This window comes from Cavenderia fasciculata (genome assembly GCF_000203815.1).
Source record: "Cavenderia fasciculata unplaced genomic scaffold Scf_Dfasci-G-o-33e01.r1-3, whole genome shotgun sequence".
NCBI classification, from domain to species: Eukaryota; Evosea; class Eumycetozoa; order Acytosteliales; family Cavenderiaceae; genus Cavenderia; species Cavenderia fasciculata.
The window spans coordinates 740186-755395 of NW_004457734.1; the positions used below are offsets into that span (position 1 = coordinate 740186).

Here is a 15210-nt window from a genome sequence, read left to right on the forward strand (position 1 = left end):
ATTATCGAGAGATTGATTATATACATGTTTAAACCAAATATCAAATTAAACTTTGGTATTTAATATATATATTTATATCTTTTGATGAGAGGAGGGATCAATCTTTTTTATTGATTTGATTAAAATGATGGTACAGTATTGGTAGTACCAGATGCGATTTGACCAACGGTATTATTATTAGAATTATCGTTGAGACAATTGGTATTATTTTTGAAACAGTGATCACTGTTTTGTTCCTTCTTTGAGTCTTGTTGTTGCCAATCCAATCTATTAAATGAATCATTTTTAACAAATACATGGTAATGTGTAACCTCGCGGATAGATTGTAATTCGACGGGATTGATAAAGAACAAAAAGTCTTGTTGGTGTTGGAGTTTGTGTTGGAAATGCGTGATGAGGTGCTCTTTGGCTTCTTGATGAGTCAATGGTTGTAGACACCAAAGTACCCAATGCGTAATACTGTCATGACAGTTATATGGAAAATCGTTTAATTTAAAAGCTAATTTTTGTTTTACATCTACTGGTCTTACAACTTTTTTCTTATATACATTATTATTATTACTATTATCACTACTACTTGAGTCATTATTATTATTATTATCATTATTTTGGTTGGTTATATTATTATCTACATTGTTGATGATTGGGTGTTGATGATCATCCTCGGTTGGAAAATCAAACATTTTGGATAGGATATAATCTTTGGTTGAAGAATAGGTTGCTCTGACATAGACCATATGATCCATCATCTTTGTAGTGTCTTGGTCTTTTCGACCCAACTCTCCTAATCGGTCTTCGTTGATGACATTTTTTAAATCATCCCAAGTTCTCTCGATATAATGTGTCATGTTCCTTATATATTCTATGTATATATATATTTATAAGCTATTGATTTGTTGATTTTGTTGTTGCTGTTGTTGTTTTGTTGACTACTACTCGTTTGGTTGTATGTGTCTTCTGTCATATAGTAAACAAAATATATATATATTATTAGTTATATAAATATTATAAAGAATGTGTGATATTTGTTCTTTCTCGTCGTCGTCGTAATAATAATAAGATGGAGATGTGTTTGCAGTATGTATACTGAAGAAACAAAACAAAACAAAAAATAAGGGGATGGGAAGATTTCTAAAACAAAAATATCCTCCTCTTGTAGTCGTGGGGATTTTCAATAAGCAAAGAAAGTAAAGTAAATGAAACGAAATGAAATGAAATGAATGAATCAAAACACAAAACTTTTTGAAAGTAAAGTAAGTAATAAATATGAATTTTTGAATGTTCTACCAAAGAAATTATTGTTTGTTGTTCCGACCTCTAGTCAGTGTGTTAACACACAGACACACACAATTGAAAGGAGGGGTGGGGGTTGACGAAACGAAACGACTCTTTTTTTTTTGACATAGGTACAAATATCTAGATATATTGACACGCCATCATGAAATACCCACCTTTATGACGTTGTATAGAGATATAGATAGATACTTGTGACTAGCTAGCTAGCTGCGGCTGTAGCTGTAGGTGGAGCGGACTATAGTTTTTTTGCGAACCGAAAAGGTGTGTCCAAGGTAAAGGCCGTAATTAAATAAATAAATAAATAAATAATATTCAAGTCGACTTGGTTGTTGACGACGTTGATGGTTATGAGAAAAAGATACCTATTGTAGAAAAGAGAGACAGAGAGAGAGAGAAAGAGAGAGAGATATGTTTTACAAAATAAAAATGAATAAACGTGGATCCGAACAGTCATAGTCTAAAGGTCAGAGTTAAGGAAAACCTTGGGTTTGGGAAAATGATATTAAATATTATTATTATTATTAAAATGGAAGATTATCTTTAACCTCCTCAAATTTCCAACCTAGGTTGCCAAACACATCGCTATCAAGGTTGCGATGTACGAGCCATCATACGACAACGCTCGGTACGATTGTCAAGTGTTGTTTTTTTTTTCGACCAAAGCCCATCACTTTCCCGAATAATTTTAATAATATCTCTGAGGAAATTTGGAGTTCTTTTTATCGAATGATCAGAACTTTAAAATAGAATGAACTTTAGAGTTGAGTCTACGTCCTCTGATCCGAGTTGAAATGACTAAAGAAATATATTTTCATTTTTAGATTCTTCCCTTTTTTGGGATCATTCCTCGTTGAAGTTTGTGTCATCTCTATCTACTCATGACAAAGACAATAGAATTCTTTGTTTTTAAATCAATAAAAGAAGAAAAGAAGTAGTATTTTTTTTAAAAAAAAGACATAATAGAAAAAGTATTTGATTTGGAACTATGTAATGATTTTATTATTAACATTGTTTTAGAGATGGGATTGGTTGGATCACTATTTAAAGAAATAGAATTTTGATTAGTATTGGATTTTAATTGTTTATTTAAAAACTATTTAAATTAAAATGTGTGTCAGACAAAATGATAACGCGTGTTGGGGTTTGTCATCAATATGATACAGAAGTGTCCAAGTCCTCATCATTCACATGCATTTAAAATTTAAATAGTTTTAATTATGTTTGTGGTTTTTAGAAACTTACATTATTTATTTTGTTGGATTATTGTTGTATGGAAGAGACAGAGAGATAGAAAGGAGAGGAGAGAGGACAGAGGGAAAAAAAGAACTCAAAGCATCAAGGGATATTATAGAATGGGCAAACCTAAAAGATCAAGTAAATAAATACTTTAAGAAAGGTAAAAAAAGAGATAAGATTAGTAAATATGAACAAGATAAGATATAAAAGAGTGAGGAATAAAAGAGATTTAGAGGTTGATTATCAGAAGACCGTACGTGTTATATTTCACATAAAATCAAAGAGCTGGGTTTAGATATTGTAACCACGTAGTTTCATCATTAAAAAATAGAGTAGAAGAGAAATGGACAGAAAGAAAGAATAGATATATATTTGTTTTGAACTTACAATTTAAGCTGTGACTTGTTGAAAAAATGAATCGTTCGTTCATTGCTTTTGAGCCTTGCTCCACGCAGAACCTGCTGATTTCGTTTTTTGAAAAAATTAAATAAAATTCATTTCTTTTTTGTTTTTTTTTTTTTGCCTGTTTGTCCTTTTACGTTTGAATGTAAGAGCATGCTCCTATGACAAAGCTAAAATGGGTTTGCTGTGATGGTTGTCAGAAACATATTATAAATTATGTCCATTACCTCGGGAAAAGAAACTTTATTATTCATATCATCCATGGATATGATAGATAGATAGATAGAAAGATAGAGAGAATGAGATATATTGAAACAAACAAGAAAAGGGTTCTTTTCTTTTATTGGGTGAGAGATTTGTGAGGTTCACCAAAATATTCAATAAAAAAATAAATTAAAAAAGACTTTGGTTGTGGAGGAGCGTTGTTTAAGGAAAAGGACTAGAAAGTATAGTACTATAGTTAATTTATTTATTTATTTATTTATATATATATATTGTATTGTAATAGATATAGTTATATAGTTAGATATTAGCAATGGGACATGGAGATGAAGATGATGATGGATGGGAGATTAGTGGATCAAGCAAACAAGCAAAGATGAAAGAGTTGCAATTAAAGAGACAAAAGAAAGCAAATGATCTGCAACTCAAGCGTGAACAAGAGGCTAAAGAGATTGAACAAAAGAAGAAAAAGATGGATGAGATGATGAGTGGACAAGGCTACTTTAACAAGTGGGAGGTGCTCAATGACGATGTCGAAGACTCTGAAGAGGCAAAGCGTGAAAAGCGTCGCTTGCAAAAGAGCAAGCAAAAGAAACAAGAGGATGGCGATGGCACCACCTTTGTCTATCAAAGTGCTTTCATCAGAGACGAGGAAAAGAAAAAGAACCAAAAGAAACATCAACAACAAATGAATTCACAGTATCATCAATTGGCTCATCAAGAACAAAAGGAAAAAGAGAAAAGAGATTTGGAATTATATCCAAGAACTATTGAATTGGCAAAAGAAAAGGTAAATAGAAATAGGAAAAAGAAAAAAGAAAAAGAATAGTATTAATATAATGTTAACATTACATTTGATTTGATTTATTTTGTTGTTTTAGTTTAATTATGCAAATTATTATGAATTGATGGGAAATGTTGAGAAAAAGTATCCAAAGGTTGTTGATATTCAAATTAAATATATTGCTGAATGTTTGGAAGAATTCTTTGGTCATGTTACAATGGATTCAAATAATTTAGTTTCTGTTTTAAGTGATACTGGTATGTAAATATATTTATTTATTTATTATTTATTTATAAATATTAATTTTGTTTGTTTTTAGAATTCCCATTAAAACATTTATCAACAAGATTTGTTGATGAAACTATTAGATTTTTAAAACAAAAACCAGCTGATAATGTTGCATCTGCCGTTTTATTCTTGATCAATACATTACTATCTATTCTCAAGGGTGAAAAGGGAGCAATCAAATCAAGTGGTGTTGGTTTATTGATTTTCTTACAAGTCGTTTTTAAATGCAATGCTTTGGTTCCACTCTATCTAATCGAACATTTCAAGACTGTTTTCGCAGCCAATAATCTTCAACATGTTAAACCAACCATTGCAAGTCTCTATATTTGGTTGATTATGCAATCAATTGAAACAAATCCAAATGTTGCTTTATCTTGTTTGTATCAAGAAAAAAAAAGAAAGAGAGAGAGACATAATCAAACAAAATTACTAATTATAATTTATTTTTTTAAATAGTTTGGTTATCAATATTTTTACCTTTATTATTAACTCCTGGTGTCAAAATTCCATCAACAATGAATGATTTAATTCAAAAGTTTACTACTAAATTATTTGAAAAGGAAATGTATGTCAAAAGAATATTAATAATATATATAGTTGAGTAATATTAATATATTTATATTTTGTTATATTAGTAAATTTTCAAGTCATAAAGAAGTAGATGGAAATATTTTAGCATCAAGTTTGGAATTATTTTTATGGTCAATTCATAAAGAATATTCGTATGTCAACATAAATAACCATGGTCTTGATTATTTAAAATATTAATTTTTTTTCTAACTTTTAGAACACAAGAGAATATTTTAAATAATTTAAATCAATTATTATTTGATCCAAAAAAATTATTCCCATCAAAGAATGTATCACAATCATATTTATCAGTTTTGGTTGGTAGCACGGCAGTAGCTGATACCAAACAAAGAGATCGTATCATTTTGTCGATTATCGAGTGTTTAAAGATTGACAAGAAATGCTACGAATACATAAAGGTGGATTCATCAAAGAATGTTGCACAGATCAACAACATCCTCTTGTACATATCGTTAAAGTGCGACGAATTAAAACTCAACAAGGTACTCGACCGCGAGCAAATGTATGGTCTTGCCAAATACTGCAAGGAGCAATACACAGCAGTCCTCGAAACACCACCCAAAAAGAGACAACTTCCTCGTAGTGTAGAGGTTAAAGACATTGAAATGTGTCTTATTAGTCTTAAACCAGTTTTAAAGAGATTCAAACCATCTGGTTCAAGCAGCAGCAGCAGTGGTCATAATAGTAGAGGTGAATCAAAAGGACGTGGATTTTTATTTACATTCTTTATCATTCTATTACCATTGATTGCAGTATTGGCATTTTTTATCCGTTCATTACTTTGTAACCCTGAATTCCATCAATACCAAGAACAACTTCATCTCGAGAAATATCTAACTCAAGATCATCTAACAAATATTAAACAATATGTTTGTTTTAAACCAAAAGGTTTTTAAAAAAACAAATAAATAAATATTAATAATAATAATAAACAAACAAATAATAATAATAAACAAACAAATAATAATAGAAACAACATAAATAAATAAATAAAAAATTAGGGATTTTAAAATGATTAATGCGTTTGCAATTCAAAACAATCGGGTTATATTTTATATTTATTGTGTATAGGTATGTAAGGAAAGAGAAGGTAAGGAATATTAAAAACTAAATTTTGATTCCATTATCTCTTTAAATTATTATTAATTAATTAATTATTATTATTATGATGTGATTTTATATATATAATGTATATAGAGGTTTGGTTTGTTTGTTATTCTTTTTTTTTTTGTTTAACTAATATCAATTGTAACATAAACTAAAGCATTACCTTCTCTTGGTTCATTCATTGAACGAAGAGTTGACCATTGATTATGTTGGATATTATAACGATAGGCATCAGACAATACCTCTGAAAAGTAACCACCGACTACATATACGTTGTCCTCATTGTCATAGACGACCGAGTTTCTAACGTCGATTGGCTTGATCATATCGGCCATGGTGTCGCATCTAGGTGGGTCAGTGAGAACTTGATAGCGGTCCAAGCAAGAAGAGATGCGTTTGGTGCCATAGCTACCACCCATGAGATAGATAGAGTCGGAGCGAGTGTCATAGATGGCGCCAGGACCATCACGCATCTTTCGCATGCGCAATAGACGGACCCATTTGTCTTCGGCAATGTCATAGCGTTCGATAATGTCGAGGGCCTTTCCGTTGAAGCCTCCGATAGCGTAGATGTAGTTCTTGCCGTCATAGACAGCCGACAAATCAGATCGTTGTGTCTTCATGGGTGCCAAAGACTGGTACTCTTGCGTAAAGAGGTCGAAACGGTCGACATGGTTGGTGAACCAACGGTCCTTGCCACCAATAATGTAGACATAGCGTTTGCCGTCGTAGATCGTGGCGTGACGTGATCGTTCGCTTGGGAGGGGTGCTACATTCTCCCAAGTGTCGTTGTAGATGTTGTAGCGCTCGACCGTGGTGAACGAGATGTTGCCAGACTCGCCACCAAACACGTAAATGTGGCCGCGTCCATCATAAATGCCACTGATACGATTGCGTTCGTTGGTCATTGGTGCCACATAACTCCATCGGTTCTGGTTGATCGAGTATCTTTCAACCGATTGTTTTCCTTTACCACCAATTGCATAAATGAATTTTAATGTACATTTAAAAGGTAAATTTGATACTTTAAGTAAATTGATTTGATAATTATCATTAATTGATTTAATAAAATTATTATTATTATTATTATTTGTTTGTTGTTTGCTATCTACATTGTTGTTGTTATTTACTATGTTGTTATTTTTTGGAAGAGAGACTAATTGATTTCTAAATTTAAATTGCCATTGAATATCATTATTTTCAGTTGATGATACTTCAGAGATGGCTTTGAATAGATCGTTAAAATGAGCCTTTTGTTGATTTGATTCGTGAATGGATTTGGGAGATGAGGAGTGTCCAAAGAATCTACTTCTTTCAGCCTCAATGTCTGACAATAACTTGTTGATTCGTTCACGTTTGTGTTCCATTCTAGAGCGATGGTTGACAAAATCACTGTCAACTTGGTTAAATAGATCCGAAAGGATACGTTCAAACTCTTTACGCAGTTGTTCCTTACAATCCTCGACAGGATTGTATTTGAGAATACTCTCGACAATGTCACTTTCCACTTCGAGATAGTTTTTGTATCGAAGGAAAATGTCTCGCATGTTTTGATTCTCTACATTGTTTTGTGCAACAATCTCACCATACGATTGGATACGATGTTTGTTGTGATGGTGATGCAAGCAAAGCTCACACAATGACATTTGACATTGATCATCAAAACAATAGTATTGATATTCTTGTCCATGTACAATACATCTAGTATCTGCTGGTTTCAACGCAATTGCTGGTGTCAAATATGGAAGCTTCAAATTATTTGATTGATGATGATGTTGTGTTGGAGTTTGAGTAGATGAAGATGAATGATGTTGAGAATGATGATGAGAATTTGGTGTTAATGAATGTTGTTGTTGGTGTTGATTCATTACAGATATATGTGGTGAAAGTGGTTGTTGTTGTTGATGATGATGTGGAGAAAGTGGTGGATGTTGTTGTTGTTGTTGTTGTTGTACCTGTTGTTGATGATGTTGTTTATATTGATATTGTTGATGATCTTGTAAATACATTTGAAACTGTTGATATTGTTGTTGGAATTGTTGTTGTTGAATCGATTGGGATAGATAGACAGGGGTGGATGCAGACAACGGAGAGGAGGACAGATTGGAGGGATTGGAAGAGGAAGAGTTGAGGGGGTTGTTGGAAGAGTTGCTGTACAAGTAGGATGGATAGGATTGGTTGAGTTCAGACAACAACGAGTTGCTGTTGGACATGCCCGTAGAGGCGTTTCGGCTGAACCCTCCGCCACCCTCGCTGCTCGTAATCGACGAGCCGTGTGACCCACCCAATGGATTGTTTGACTTTTCCAACAAAGAGGACGACAGAGAAAGAGGATTCAAAAAGTTTGAAGATGGGGACTGTGGAGGGGGTTGATGATACATATTGGGAAGTAGATTGGACGTTGAGATGGATGGTAAGGGTGGAACCAATGTTCCATTACCACCAATCATTTTGTTGTTGTTATTTCTATTGGCGTTTGCGTTGATCGTATTATTATTATTATTATTATTATTGTTTCCGTTGCGTGGTGATGATAATATATTGGCGTTTGCGTTGTTATGATTATTATTATTATTATTGTATTGATTATGAATCGCAGAAGAGGGAGGGAATGAAGAGGTGGAAGTGAGAAGAGGGGACGAGGAGGGAGGGATTTCCGTAGATTTAAAGAGTGGCGACTTTGGCGACAAGGGCGTAGGTGAAAGATAAGAGGACAGCGCAGGTGTGCTGGTGCTCGATGATAACACGTTGAATTCCTTGACTGGAGAAAACAACAATGGTGAAGTAGACAATGGTGGCGAATAAGATGGCGTCGATGAACTAATTCCCGTAGAAGAGTTGATACTATTACCATTACTATTACCTTGTTGTTGTTGTTGATTAAATAATTTATAATAATTTCCTCCCATAGAAGAAGATGGACCAGAAAAAGAAGAAGAACTTGAATTGGAGATAGCAATGGCAATGGAACTGCTACTGTTGAGTGGTGGAGGGGAAGGAGAGGATGAGGAGCCGAGTGACTTGTTGGACGAGTAGTCGGCAAGCGCACGGTACAAAGAGTCGTCGACACGAACGTCGCGAGCAGGTGTTTTCAAACGACACTGCACACAATAGTAGGTGATAGAGTCGCCTGGAATCGAATTCTTGTCGACAAGACTAAGATCCAAACAATCGGAACAATAGCTATGATCGCATTTCAGTGTCTTTGGTTTGGACAATATAGATTGACATACTTGACAAATCATACTTTTATCTCCATAACCCGATGGTGACGACGACGAAGATGATGATGACGGTTGATGTAATTGTTGATGATGTAAATTATTATTATTGTCTTCTTTCATTTTTTTTAGATTAGCGCTATAACTACTAATAATTTATAAATTATATCATTGGTACATATATAGATAAAGATAAAGATAAAGAAAGAGATAAAAGATAAAAGATTAAAGGTTGTGAGAAAAAAAGAGAAATTAATTATTAATTATTTGCTTGCTTTGTCCACTTTTTTTTTTTTTTTGGATTTTTGATTGAGTCCTCCTTTCTTTTAAAAACTACAAGAAAGTTGAAAGAGAAGTGTGGTTTTATTGTCACACCACCACCCTACACGGCAACGGGCATCTGACGACATCTTTCTCTCATCTGCAAACAACAAACATACATACCTTCTTGAGGGTTTAGTTTAGATTTAGAGGAAGTTGACTTTTGGCTGAAAGGAATAAATAAAGGGAAATGTAGAGGTTGATGTGACTTTATATATATATACAATAATAGTACGAGAGAGAACTATATACAAATGAACTGAATAGTTGTTGATGATGAGACTGGAACTGTGATTTGGTTATTATGTGAGATACGTAAATATAAATAAATATAAATTAATAACAAACTAAAATGATGATTATTATACTAAATAACGAACAAAATGAGATATTTAATGAATAAAATTAATTTAACAAACTTTTACTTGTTCTCTTCTCCTCTTGAAAAAAAAGAGAATATAAAGATAAGAAGTAGTATTATTTGTATTTTATATCTACAAGATGGGAGGAATAATAAAAATAAAAAAAAGCCTACACACCTTTACAATAAAGGACACTGAGGGTAGCGAGTGTAGTAAGTGGGTGTGACAATAAAAAGTAAAAGGAATGACAATAATCTAAATATAAATATAAATATATTCTTTTTTTTTTTTTTTGTCTTCTATTCTATTCTATTCTATTCTATTATTGTATGTGTATGTGTATGGGTATATCTGTTTGTCTCGTGGTGAGAGTAGTGTATAGGAAGGAGTTGGACTGACTGTATACTCTATTCTCTATTCTATCTATTCTTGAATATGCGTGTTTGTAAAGTTAAAAAAAAAAAACAAACAAACAAAGAAAGAAAGAAAGAAAGAGATTATATGTATATATCTATCTGTCTATCACTAACACACAAACAATTTAGATATGGATATGAAGTGATATCTTCTTTGATATGATGCAACAAAACAACCCAGACAAAAACAAACAGACAGATTGATGAAAGAAGAACAAAATTTGCTGGCCTTCAGATTTCTTTCATTTAAAAATGAAATTGTGGCAAAGGAAAAGGAAACTTCTTTTGATCGCCGAATCAAGTAATATCTAATTTTTTTGTTTTCACAATAACCCTTCGGTTAGGAGGGGAACTGCCAAGATTAGGAGCTCAATGACATCATTCAAGTATGTGGTCTCGTTGTCATGACCTAGGTATATTTATAAATATATAAATATATATATATATATTATTAGTTAAATAGGTCAATAATAATAATCAGAGTAGAGTAGAGAGTACTCAAAGTATGAAGTTTGTGGTGCCCAGGATCACTTTTGATTATTGGGGGGTGGGGAGAAACCTTGGTCGAAATTAGTTTAGAAATTTGCACTACACTTTACTTTCATTTCATTTTTCACTTTACTCCAATAGATTATATTATAGTACTCTCTTATACTTCTTCTTCTCTGTATACATGTATATAATATAAAAAAAAATGGCAAAAGATAAAGATAAAGATGATGACGATCATCAACAACAACCCAAAAGAGACTTTACAGATGAAAGCAACAATCACAATCAAGATAACAAAGACGATGAAGACAATGATATAGATGAAGAAGTATATATACCATTCAAACTATTAGTTATTGGTGATCCTGCTTGCGGAAAGTCATCAATAGTTAATAGATATTGTTTGAATAGTTTTGAATCAAATTATAAGATTACAGTATGCATTAGATAATAATAAGAGATGACGAGGATGTTTATAGCGTTCTAACATAAAGAATATCTGTCCTGTCTACCTATGAAACTATATAGATAGGAGTAGATTCATTAACAAAACATCTAAGAGTTGATGGTAAGATGGTATCATTATTATTGTTTGATGTGGCTGGTCAAGAACGATTTAGACATATGATTAGAAGTTATTTTCAAAATGCTCATGCTGCCATTATCGTTATGGACGCAACTAGAGTATTACCAACACTCAATGCATCATCTATTTGGAGACAAGAGATTGATTGTTGTTTTCCCGATTCTCCTCTACCAACTATATTATTAGTCAATAAGGTAAATTTAAATTTAAATTAAATTAATTATATATCAAACTAAACCAACTTATTTGTTTGTTTATTTAGTGTGATTTATTAAAAGATAAAGATGCAATCATTGAAACATTGGATCAATTTGTAGTTGAACAAAACATTGATAAATATTTCTTTACATCGGCCAAATATGGTACTGGTATCGATGAATCAATGGAATATATAGCAAAGATATTATTACAACAAGAAATTGATAGGATTACCAATCCAAGAGATAGTTTTAAATTACAACCAAATAATAATAATAATACCAACGCATCATCATCCTCTCCGACATCTTCATCCTCTTCTCAACGACGTAATTGTTGTCCATCTTAGCAATAGTTGGGGAAACTAAACTTGTAAATATCATCATCAACCATTATCGCTCATAAACTTTATTTGTACAAATTATTATTTATTCTATAGTTATTTTTGTTCAGGGTTGTGTCCCATTTTTGGTACATGTGAGATATTATCGTCGTCAAACAGATTCATCATCTTTCAGGTCGTTGGGTTGACGGATATTTTCGTGATGAAATCGGCGGTCTGACCAATTTCAGTTGGGGTCATGAATTTTTGGCACCCACGATATTTTTTTTTTTTGAAAAACGAGCACCGGTATGGTTCTCGAGGTGGGATCAAGAAAAGAAAACAGTAAAAATGTAGCGCAAGAAAGGTACCTTTGCCCATGCCACCATCAGTTAGCACATTTTTTTTGTTTAACCACCAACTTGTCAACCAATCGTGCAGCTCTCTTGCCCCTTTTCTTTCTTTCTTGTTCCTTCCTCCTCATCTCATCACACACTTTTCAGTCTATTATTATTCTATTCTATACGCATACATATACAAAAAAGAGAGAGATAGATAGATAGAGAAACTTTTTTTGTTTGTTTACGCTTCTTTTTTTTCACTTTCACACATCAACAAAAAGTCAAACAAGATCTTTATCTTATCTTCTTTATCTTTTTGATTTTATTTTTAGACACCCCCCCTCCCTTCAATCGATTGTGTTTGTGGATATAATAATAATAGTCGGGTTAATAGTTTTTTTTTTTTATATATAATACTTGTAATATTAGTCAATCAAATTATTATTGTAACACCCAACTATCTTTTTTCTTATTTATATTACGAAATATAAATAATTACACTTTTTCTTAGTCATGTTAAAATTAATATTTGTAATATTAGTTTTAACAAACATTATTTTGACAATGGGAGCACCCATTCCAAACATTACCAATATTTATGTCTGTCCAAGTGAATCTGGACAGGTCAAGTTTTCTTTCTTTGGACCAAGTACCGACCCCGAATACCCCCAATACAAGGCAGCCGCCGTCAAAGCCTTTTCAGACAAGGCTGGTGATTTTTGCACCAAGTACAACCGTTCCACCGTCATGTACCACCCAGACGAGTCACCCGCTGTCATCAACTCGCTCGACCTTGTCGAGGCTGGCGTCCAAGTCGTCATCGGTCCACCATACACTGGTACCAGTCAGGTATCGTGTTTGATTTTGGGAGCCTTCGAAGTACCCAACCTCAGTTTTTACGCCACTGGTACCGATCTTTCCAACCCGGGCAAATACCCATTCTTTAACCGTGTCATTCTCGACGATCTCCAACAAGTACATGGTATTTTGGCGTTGGTCAAGTATTTGGGATGGGAGCGTATCTCTTGCGTCCACACCAACGAAGACTATGGTATTGGAGGTGCCAACATTTTGGTGCGTGAGGCCAATTTGATTGGTGTCTCGGTTGACACTATCCAATCGATCGACACTGTCGACGGCGGTGTCCCACCACCCGACTCTGAATACGACCGTGTCTTGTCCAACTTGGACGACGTCAAGGCTCGTGTCATCATTGCCTATGCCATCTTCCCAATCGATTGTACCACCTTGTGGGACCACGCTCGTAAAAACGGTATGCTTGGCCGTGGCTACACTTGGATTGTAACCGACGGTTGTGCCGAATACGCCAACGAAAACCCACCCGATGACTTTGAAGGTGTTATTGCCTTTTTCCCCAACTACAACATTGGTCCAGGTTTCGATGCCTTTTACAACGAAATGGTTGCTGTCGATGTTGACGGTGCCTTTTACAAGGGATCTGCCTTTTCCTATGATTCTGCTACCGCCGCCGTCCTTGCTCTTGACAAGGTCTTGGCCAACGGTCAAGATGTCGACGATGGACCCCTTGTCCTCAAAACCATCCGTGAATCAAACTTTACGGGTCTCTCTGGATCCGTCACCTTTGACCCGGAAACTGGTGATCGTAGCGGTGGTCAATTCTCCCTCCTCAACTTTTACAATGGTCAATTCAACAAAATCGGTACAATCGATCCTGAAACTAGAGCTGTCAACCTTTCAAGATTAATTATTTTCATGGGTGGTACTACTGATATTCCTTCAGATTGTAAGAATCTTAAAAATATTAAATATTTTGAATATTTTACTAACATGTTATTTACTTTTTCCCCTTTTTGTTTAGATGAGGTTATTGAATACAGTGTTGCATTGAATGCAGTTTTAGGAGCTATTACTGGTGTTTGTACATTATTGGTATTATTTATCGGTGGTGTCATTGTATTCCAATGGAGAAAGTTCCGTTATTCTTCACCATTATTCTGTCTCTTTATTATTGTTGGTGTATGTATTAGAAACACAAACAAAACAAAACAAACAAATAATTTGTTTCTCTTTGTTAAAATTTTTTTTTTTTTTTTTGTTTTTTAGGCATTATTAAGTTTTGTATCAATTTATACATTATTACCAACACCAACTGATAGATTATGTATTGCATTCCCATGGACATTGGGTCTTGGTTATTGTATTGTATTTGGTACATTGTTTACCAAGACATGGAGAACATGGAGACTTTTCTCCAATGCTCGTAAATTCAAGATTATTTCCATCTCGACCAAGATGATGTTTAGCGTTGTCGGATCATTTGTGTTGCTTGAATCTGTCTTTATGATTATCTGGACAACCGTTGACTATCCACAAATCGAGGCTGCACCCATCTACAAGAGTGGACAGGCTCAATTGCAATGCGTACAACAATACGAACCATGGTGGTACGTCTTTGTCTTTTACAAGGTGTTTTACATTATTGTCGGTGTCTTTTTGGCATTCAAGACACGTAACGTTGTCGATTCGTTGAACGAGTCCAAGCCAATCACCATGTCACTCTACAATCTTACCTTTGTCATGTTGATTTCCGTGCCACTCGGTTTCATCCTCAACGACTATCCAACAGCCGTTCTCGTCATTGAGGTTGTTGCTATCCTCCTCTCGTTCACTGCCACAGTCTGCTTACTTTTCTTGCCACGTGTCTGGTTGATTATTTCAGGTCAACAACATTCTATCGATACCCGTGACTCTTCCTACAACAGTGGTGGCTACTCGTCCCAACAAAGTGGTGGTGTTGCCATGAAGTCCTCTACCGCCTCTGCCACTGCCAAACCAACCTCGTCGGAAAAGACAAACGAACGTAGTGCCCCAAGTCACACTGAAAGCACCGGTTCCCTCCGCGCCAAGGGTGACATGCAATCCGTCATTGTCTCTGGTGGTGGTACAGTATACACAGGCGGGGATCCAATCCCAGCTTAAGAACTACCGAGAACTATTAATCAATGACATCAATAATCCTAATAATAATAATAATTTAACCTTT

The 15210-nt window shown here is 34.1% G+C and overlaps 4 protein-coding genes across 4 annotated transcripts; 2 read left to right on the top strand and 2 right to left on the bottom strand.

The window, feature by feature from the left end:
• Positions 1 to 119: 119 nt before the first annotated feature.
• Positions 120 to 848, bottom strand: DFA_04521 (uncharacterized protein; the record flags this gene model as incomplete). The annotated part of the gene is made up of 1 exon (XM_004360196.1): positions 120 to 848. One exon carries the CDS (start codon positions 846 to 848, stop codon positions 120 to 122), a length of 729 nt encoding a protein of 242 aa, XP_004360253.1.
• Positions 849 to 1220: 372 nt separating this feature from the next.
• Positions 1221 to 5923, top strand: DFA_04522 (uncharacterized protein; the record flags this gene model as incomplete). The annotated part of the gene is made up of 10 exons (XM_004360197.1): positions 1221 to 1253; positions 1863 to 1921; positions 2118 to 2151; positions 3461 to 3946; positions 4038 to 4197; positions 4260 to 4604; positions 4685 to 4793; positions 4864 to 4950; positions 5016 to 5688; positions 5891 to 5923. The coding sequence occupies 10 exons, from the start codon at positions 1221 to 1223 to the stop codon at positions 5921 to 5923; spliced, it is 2019 nt and encodes a 672-aa protein (XP_004360254.1).
• Positions 5924 to 6051: 128 nt separating this feature from the next.
• Positions 6052 to 10851, bottom strand: DFA_04523 (RING zinc finger-containing protein; the record flags this gene model as incomplete). The annotated part of the gene is made up of 4 exons (XM_004360198.1): positions 6052 to 9295; positions 9588 to 9635; positions 9729 to 9835; positions 10846 to 10851. 4 exons carry the CDS (start codon positions 10849 to 10851, stop codon positions 6052 to 6054), a joined length of 3405 nt encoding a protein of 1134 aa, XP_004360255.1.
• An 89-nt stretch (positions 10852 to 10940) lies between these two features.
• grlE (G-protein-coupled receptor family 3 protein 5) lies at positions 10941 to 15146 on the top strand (the record flags this gene model as incomplete). Its single annotated transcript, XM_004360199.1, has 6 exons — positions 10941 to 11174; positions 11267 to 11518; positions 11587 to 11851; positions 12727 to 13950; positions 14026 to 14183; positions 14271 to 15146. 6 exons carry the CDS (start codon positions 10941 to 10943, stop codon positions 15144 to 15146), a joined length of 3009 nt encoding a protein of 1002 aa, XP_004360256.1.
• Between the last annotated feature and the right edge of the window lie 64 nt (positions 15147 to 15210).